General features: G+C 32.5%; 1 protein-coding gene across 1 annotated transcript; it reads right to left on the bottom strand.

Moving 5' to 3' along the window:
- Positions 1 to 780: 780 nt before the first annotated feature.
- On the bottom strand, positions 781 to 6,413 carry LOC133289922 (GATA transcription factor 26). The gene is made up of 8 exons (XM_061487954.1): positions 5,995 to 6,413; positions 4,208 to 4,579; positions 3,194 to 3,626; positions 2,969 to 3,041; positions 2,478 to 2,581; positions 1,903 to 2,089; positions 1,693 to 1,804; positions 781 to 1,297 (listed from the first exon to the last, which is right to left on the bottom strand). The coding sequence occupies exons 1-8, from the start codon at positions 6,032 to 6,034 to the stop codon at positions 993 to 995; spliced, it is 1,626 nt and encodes a 541-aa protein (XP_061343938.1). The 5' UTR covers positions 6,035 to 6,413; the 3' UTR covers positions 781 to 992.
- Between the last annotated feature and the right edge of the window lie 2,221 nt (positions 6,414 to 8,634).

The raw sequence follows: 8,634 nt of genomic DNA on the forward strand, positions 1-8,634 counted from the left end.
GACACATCTTATGTGAGGGCCACATCTACTAAAAAAACAAAAAAAAACAAAAGAAAATATTGAACGAAAATCAAAAGGTCACTAATAGAATAAAACAACTCTCCTACGACATGAGAAAATGTTTTCCCATAAAATTATATAAGTGTCTTAACCTAATTTGGTAGAATTAGTTGCATGATATGATATCATAGAATTTATGACCGAGTGCAAGTGGTTTAGATTTTAGAGTTCGATTATTTATTGGCACCCTCGTTCTTCTAATAAAAGTTTCAGCAATCAAAGACTTTTTGGTGTTTAGAGTTATTTATGACATATGTGCTTTGGCCTGCGATCTTTCTCCTGGATGCGTGCTAACCATAGCCTGCCACCCCTTTTGTCTCATAGCATGAAGCTATGTCTCTTTGGGTTTTGTTCACTCGCAACGTTTCTTTCATCAATGCATCGGGCAAGAAACAACTTGATTTTTCCAGTTTGCAATTTGAACATTTGCTGTCACCATGTTTCAACCTGAGGGGAACTGTTAGCCATAAGAATAAAGAAGTGAAAATCACATCCCATCATAGTAGGGATAAAACATCATATTAGGATAACTGATTGTGCTTTGTACCCTTATCTTATTTAATTAGTTATAGATATCACTTGTATTGCCTATTTATAAGCGCCTCCTAAAGGACACATACATAATGTTCTCTCGAAATATCTATTAAAAAATTTGTCAAAATTATTCACAAAACAAAATGTATATTTGCATTCAAAACTCAGATTATCAGTCTAGTCTTCATTTCATGTTATATGTTACAACCTGTCACTAACCTATACAAAAAAAAAAAAAAAAAAACCCCACCCAACTTGCATCGTTGGCAATCCAAGCTCAAGAAGGTTGCAAGTAAACAAAAGCACAACCATCATATATATATAAGATGTAAAATATGCGACAGAACTACTAATAGCCAGTAACCAGTTAGCCACCCGAGTAAACTTGTTAAGATTACTTAATGGTGGATAATATATGAATATACTGAGCTACTACTAGTACTGGTTTGAGCACCAAAGCTTAAAGTTGGGTTAAGGAGTTCTGCCTGTGGAAAAGAACTGTTAGATGGCACCTCTAGCAGCAGATCCTGATCAGAACTCTCCTCTACAAAGTTTAAGGAATCCCGAAGGAGGGAGCTAGCATCAGGAGGCAAAGCAAATAAGCTTTTTGGACTATAGCATGTGCCATCTTCTGCAGCTTCTTTGCCCTCACAGCCAGCCTTTGTGATCACACTTTTGGGACTCCTCATTATTGTCCTCAATTCTGAAATTTGCAAGATGAATGTTAAGAATAATTCCTCAGTTAAATCAGAAACAACAATGATAGCCAACACTCAGTTCTAACTAGTTAATTACTTTTGTATGCATAGTTCATTATGCTTAGCATAAGAACTTACAAGAAAGCAATTCTAAATTATTAATAAACTGTGCATAGTTATAGGTTATCATTCAACATTTAATAATTTTAAATAATAATCCAAAAGCATTTTACACCTGCAAGAAGTAATTTAAATTTACTCCCTCAATCCAAATCCCTGGTATGTACAAGGTGCACCCAACAATCATATCATTGTATTGTTGCATTAGGGAGAGGATAATTGGGATGTCTTAGCATATGATCTGTTTTTTGTCTTCTTTGATGTCAGATTTCCAGCTAACCTGGAAAGGTTTGATTTCGGTTGTCACGCATTCTCTTGCAATTTGCAACATTAATTGATGCTGTCCCAGTAGATCCCAGAGCACCAGATTTTCCAGCTCTGTGTTTACATCTCTGCATCCATAGAAGGATGTGATATCTGATAAGTATCATTGCACATATTTTTATTTATCAACACAATCTCTAATACCGGATAATAAACTATCACAAACCTTCAGAAAATTATAGTGTTCTACCCATTTTGATTTTGACAGATTGGACAATACAAGACTTTTCAAAGTCTTGCAGTCTTCAGGTTTTGGACCCAACAAAGAGATATCAAAGACACCTTCCGTGAGAAGCTGCTGAAAATAACTTAAGTTCTCCTTGAATTGAGAGCTATGGAACATGACTTTAAGGCTGCACATACAACAGAAATCGTCAACAGCGATGAACTCAATCTCAGCATCTTCTATTCCCTTAAGAGTCTCATATCTGATGCATTGTAGAGCATATCTTTTATAATTTCTATTTTTAAAAGAAAAACTGAAATACTCAAGCAATAACATGATTTTGAAATAAAAGATGGATAATTGAGTGCATTATTATTGAAATGGCTTTGATTTTCTTAGCAGTCGCCAATTATAGTTATAATGCATTTAGACTTGCTATCTATTCCTCAAAAAAACCAACAGATTTGAAACTTCTATATAAGAATTATAACTTACAAACAACATGGGAATTTGAAACAGTAATCTTGATCAATTGCAACAACTTGATGAATCTCAAATGAAAGTAGAATTCTAACCTATCAGGAAGTTTAGCAGTATCAACCACAGGAAGAAACTTCAGTAATTGCTGCTGCTCTTCATTTGTCAAGATTTTCAAAAACTCTTCATAGTTTACTACATCCTAACCAAACATAATAGCAATTATGTTAAGCATTTAACAATCTGATGGATTTGAGGCCTTACCTAACAATATATAATTATAAATATTATATAGTGCAAGACATGAATACAAGCTTAAAAAAACAATTGAGTGAATTATCTAAGAAAACAATGCTTGTTCTCAAGGCATTTTGAATCAAATTGCTATCCTGAAAGTTCTGAGTAATTACATGAACCAAGAATCCAATAAAAGATTCAAAAAATGATTATACAAATTATGTCAAATCACTGAAGTCTATCATTGATGTAAAACCATACCCATTTAGTTATTACAAGCCTGGATAAGAACATTCTTGTCAATTTAGGCTACAAAATGCAATCATAATAGGGAAAGGGGAATGCAACTCACATTTAAATCTATTAAGCGTAGTGGTGAATCATGACTTCCAAGGATTTGTACTCTTTCAAGCTGAAACTTGTCACTGAAATTTAAAAAAACAGACATTAATGACTGCATGGTATGTTTGTATTTTCTCCAAAGCTATTTCTGCACATTTATCTCAAATATTTCTTCACCAATGGTAACTAATAATACTCAAGCACAACTGACTAGAAATTATGAGACTAAGCATGCCTTTTAAGTTGATCCTGCTGCATTCCTTGGCCAGCAGAGTTTCTGACCTTTTGAACTCCTGGAGGTGAGGAGAAGTTCATGAGACTGGAATCATTATGCGTAAGAATGGCACCAGGATGCGAATATGCCTCACTAATTGAGCTTCGTTTATTCTCAACTGAAAGAGAGCTAGCCTCAGACTCTTCTTCACGAGCTATATAGCTAGGATGCCTAATGAGAACGCTTCCATGTCCAATCTCGACAGAGACCATTGGTGTTTCATTTTCAAAAAGAAGATCTTCTTCAGAAGATGCAGAAAAATAAGACTGTTGTTCATGAAGAATAGTGCATAAATCTTTAGTGAGCTTCTCAACAGAAGAAGGCTTTGGACGACCCACACATGTCCTCTTTTTTGAAGGAACCATGGCATCCCAGACCACTGACTGAGCAGGACCTAAATTAAACAAACTATTTACATTAGAATTACATGTCTTTTTATAAAGGAGAAAGGGTTACCTGTTTTGATATGCAGGAGTGTACATATTTAGTATCATAACACAAGAGTAGAAGTTCTTGATCGAAGTCAATTAATGATGAACTAAACCAATGAAGCCACATTCTATTATAAAAAAAAATGTATTATCTAATGAATATGTGTTAATTATACAATAAATAAAAAATAGATAATCCATATCTAATTATAGAACTTGCCAGTACAATTGTTTTAAGATATATCTGGAGTTTCATGGTAGAAAAACATTTAAATCACATTTTTTTGTCAGTGAAAAGCACACCCATATAAAATTAGAAGCAAAATTCACTTGTCTTCTTTTAGGAAAACCAATACAAAACTGTGCTGCCATTCCACAATTTATTTCATTTTCATTTCCCTCATTTCATTATCCACTTCTTGATTGTGCTAATGTAAATCTGGACTAACAATAAATCCGAACTATTTCAAAGGAATGGTGAATGCTGCTCTAATCAGTTATGAAGAAAGATCTTCCAGTAAAATCAGCATAGTAAACATCCAACCTGTAAGATCACTAGCATCCATGCCGCCAAATTGTGCACAACTCTCTGAGTTAGATATAGCTGATCCTGAACTCGATCTATTGCTTGTATCTTCATCTACAGCCTTTCGGAATCCCTGGTTGTAATCAGGTGCAAGCACTCCAGATACTACATTATCATGGTTCTGCTTTCGTTTGAGCAATTTCACTTCTTTGTTCTTATTTAATGATATGCTCTTTACCCTGGAAACCCTTTGGTCCTCATAATCATCAGTTTCTGCCCGAGCATGTAAAGGGGTATAATTTGCAAGGGTTCCCTTTGTCCTCCATCGAGAGCCACATGCATTGCATAGTACTGGCTTCTCTGGTGGTCCATTGCGCCAAAGTGGTGTGCCTGTTGCAATACTCAATTGTGAGAAATCTACAAGCATTTAACACCCTTATAAACAAGAACAAATCTGTTATCTTGGATTGGATAGACTAATAAGAACCACATATTCATATTTTCCTAATAATCCAATTCATGATGCATATAAAATATATAGTAAGTTTGGGCAAGGCATAACTTAAACTTCCTGGATTAAAATATTTTACAGTTGCTTGCTGTCTTCCATATACCAGAAAGATGAACTCAACATAAAAACTTCAAGGTTGAGACAGCATCATCTGTCAGTATTCACTTGCATAATGAACTAGCAATTCCTGCTACAATGTTGACTATTTGCCTGTTACTAACCGGCAAGTTTTAACTTCGATATATTTAAGATTAATGCATATCAATACCCTTTTGTGTTTCAAACAAGATATTGATCTAGAAACCTCAAGCAGTTAGTGGTAAGACTCAAACTAAGAACATTTGTAGACTAGTAGAGAAGACAATGATTGAATTTGAGCTGAAATGATTAACAGTAGCTGCTGAGTCTCACTCGATGCATCAAAGTTAAGACAGTCTAAATGAAAATTCTCTTCTTTTTGAGACTGAAATCATTGCACCCTATACAAAAAAGGATGGCACTAGAGTATTATTGAATAGCACGCAAGTAGCAATGACTTCAAGACTTGGAAGCTGCTTCGAAATTATCAGAAAAGCTATGAAAATCTTCAAGGCTTAAGTTGCAGGATTAGTTCTATTGAGGTGCTCGGTATCACGAACAAAAATAATAGTTTCAAATTGAGAAAGCTTGAAAAATATAATAATGAAGGGGCACAAGGATTGGTTTTTGATCAGCCAGAAAGCAAGGGAGTAAGACATGTCTGAGGGATGGATGCAATGATTGTCAAAGATCCTCTGATACAATGAGAAATTGTTTTGTAGAGGAAATGAAAACAACTTTGTAAATTACTTTCAAAAGAAAGGAATAGATTAACTTTGAGAAAATGCATCATTCCCTTCTCTTCTTTCCTCTCATTTATAAATTCACATTATCCAAATGGCAAGACATGAACTCTGAGCTTAATTTTGCACAAGTTACACTGGCTCAGATGTCAAACACAATCAAGGAAAACAAAGACCAGATAAGGAGTGAAATATATATATGTACGAGTGGGAAATAAACATAAGTTTCCGCAGCTTTCAATTCCAAATGCTTTAGGCAACAACACTACTTGAACTTTTGAATTCGTATACATCCAAAATATTACGCAGAGCACGCCTATTATGTCTTAGTTTTTATTGGCCAACAACTCTTCCTTCTACACATCTCAATTTGCAAAATACTCTTCACTAAAAAATAAAAACAAAAAAAGGTCACGAACTAAAAAAAAAAAATTAAAATTAAAAAAATCATAATTGGAGAAACAAGAACTCACTTGTAACTCCACAGTGATAGCAAGGCCCTTGCTTGCCCATGTCTCAATCTTTTCCACAAATTAATAAAAAAAAATATGGAGAAATTTGCAGAAAAATGAGAGAGAAATATATATTTTTTGTTTGGATAAAAATCTAAGAGAAATGGAATTTTTTTTTTAATATACAATAATTCTCTTGAAAAGTTTTTTATTTTTCCAGGAGAAAACTCAGAAAAATAGTTTGCAGAACAAAGCAAGAGCCAATAAACCCAGAAAAGTTTTGTCTTTTATAGTCCTTGAAAAAAGATTCACATAAACATCCACACACCAACTATAATTGAAGGGATTGATGTGTGAATTATAGATGGGACTCTGTGAAATCCTATGGAAGAGAGAAGACCATTGGAAGAATCTCAAAAATGGTTCTGAAAAAAGAGGAAAAGGAAGGTAGAATGGTGTGTGAGAGAGAGAATGAGAGAAAGTCTGTGTATGTGACCTCTTGTTGTATTGTATAGTAATAGTATAACAAGTAAATGTTTCAGTTTTTTTTTTTTTTCTTGCCTTTTCCCTTCTTTTTTATTTTTCCTTCTTCACCTTCTCCTGTTGATGTTATTTCAAAGATTTCAATTTTGAAATTTTGCTAAATTAAGAGGGAAGCTTATAATTATAAATTTATTATTTATAAATTTTTATAAACTATATTATATTTAACTAAAAACATACACTTAAGTAGACTATTATCGATCAGATATAATATAATTTATAAATTTATAAATAATCCTTCCCCAAATTAAAATTTTAAACTTTTACCTTATAATGGAAACAGAGGGGTAGGGGAATATTATTGCACATATCCTGTTGAGTGTTGACTATAGAGTTTTGTTCTTTACTTATCAGTTTTTTTTTTTTTTTTTTTGATAACATTACTTATCAGTTTTCAAATCCTCATCAAACCAAATCTAAAAAAGTATCCCATCTTCACCATCCATTTTTGGGTCTCAAAACAGTTATAGTTTTATAGTAACTCCTTAATTCTTAATATTTTTTAGAGAAAAGAAAAAAAGAAACTCAAAAAATAAAAAAAAAGGGAGAAAGAAACAAGGAGATGTTTTTGGCCTTTACCAATTCTTTTTTTCCTGCCATACTTTCTTTTTCTTTTTTTTATGAGATGAGAATACTAATTCATAATTTTATATTCTCCCATGTGTGATGACATGATGTTGATAAGTATTTAATGTGGTTTTTTGTTTTTATTTTTTAAATAATCCTGCTTGGATACCTAATGTGGTCACAAGCCCAGTTATCACCATTGGATTTAGGCAATAGAGGTTGACGTTGGGGTCCTACTTTTGTTGAGCAAAGCAAATTACTAAATACAAACATTAATTTTAAACGGCTTGATCTCAATCCAATGGTGATTAAGAAAGATTGTGAGATAGCCACATGAAGCTATAATATCATCCAAAGTAAAATGTCACCAATTTTCAACTTAGGGACTGTGAAAATGAAAAAGTCATATCCAAACCAAGAGATTGCATCGAAATTCTTTACTTTTTAAAACTTAAAAATTAAATTCTTGGAAGACAATATGACAAACAGTGTGTCCATGATACATAGTGGGTATCTCCTCAATTTGACTAATTTGGTGCCTTATAATTTTTCTTTTTTCTCTATACTTTGTATAAAAAAATATGGTCCAACACATCTCTCTAATGTTGTACTATAAGGACAGCTTGAGTAACTAAGGACATGATGGAGTTATTACTCTCTCTAAATTTTTTTAAAAATATATATCAAAAGACAGGTGTTTTTCTTCCAAAAAAAACCAATTGCTATACAAGTCATGCCATTTCTGAAAACTTTATCATATCAACGGCCAAGAAGCCCTAATGAAAGATAAATCGAATGGCTCAAAGTCATTGCAAAGAACACACCTTGCATTATTAAAAACTTTTGTTGGACCAATATTAAAACACATTTCCTTCACTTATAGTGCCCTTTAGGAACTTACAAATCACCAACTAGTCAGATCTTGCATCCAGAAAGTTAAATTCAACCATAGCTAACCCCTGCCTTTTTTTGTGCAATATAGCTGACCATTTTGCAGATAAAAAGTCTTTTCGTGCTAAGTTATCATTAAACTGTTTACTTAAAAAAATTATCATTAAACTGGTAATTTTGAAACAACTATAATATGATAAATTTTGTTTAATTTTTTAGTGTCTCTATAAGAATATTAAATTAATGATAATCGTTTAAAAATGTAAACCATCATAGTCTTTCTATTTTTCCAAAATGAATATGACACGTACAAAAGGCAGATGCCAAGACATGCACTAATTCACAAAATCATTTTTAAATTTGCATGCCAATGTAAAATCTTAAAATACTAATGAAGTGCATCAACAAAAGATATGTAACAACTATCTTTAGTGATATTATTTTAATTAATTACTATATCGATATCAAATAATTGTAATTGGTATTAATTAATATTACTAGAATTGATATGAAATATATCAATTATTTTTCACGATGTCATTTTAATAATTGATATAAATGATAATAATTACTAGGGGTATAAATGATTCACGTGACGTATCAGGTGCCTACAATCTAATTTATCTTAGGCCTGACATAACTTGCTATATTTTCTAAATA

The sequence above is a fragment of the Gastrolobium bilobum genome, unplaced genomic scaffold (genome assembly GCF_033153095.1).
Source record: "Gastrolobium bilobum isolate Gb01-03AN ecotype WA unplaced genomic scaffold, APGP_CSIRO_Gbil_v1 utg16824, whole genome shotgun sequence".
Classification (NCBI taxonomy): Eukaryota; Viridiplantae; Streptophyta; class Magnoliopsida; order Fabales; family Fabaceae; genus Gastrolobium; species Gastrolobium bilobum.

Bases quoted from the DNA above. Each gene is read 5' to 3' on its own strand.
- LOC133289922 (XM_061487954.1), bottom strand. From the start codon at position 6,034: ATGGGCAAGCAAGGGCCTTGCTATCACTGTGGAGTTACAA. The intron at 4,580-5,994 runs GTGAGTTCTTGT...GTATTGCAACAG, and splicing joins CTATCACTGTGGAGTTACAA to GCACACCACTTTGGCGCAAT. The intron at 3,042-3,193 runs GCATGCTTAGTC...TTTAAATTTCAG, and splicing joins CAGCAGGATCAACTTAAAAG to TGACAAGTTTCAGCTTGAAA.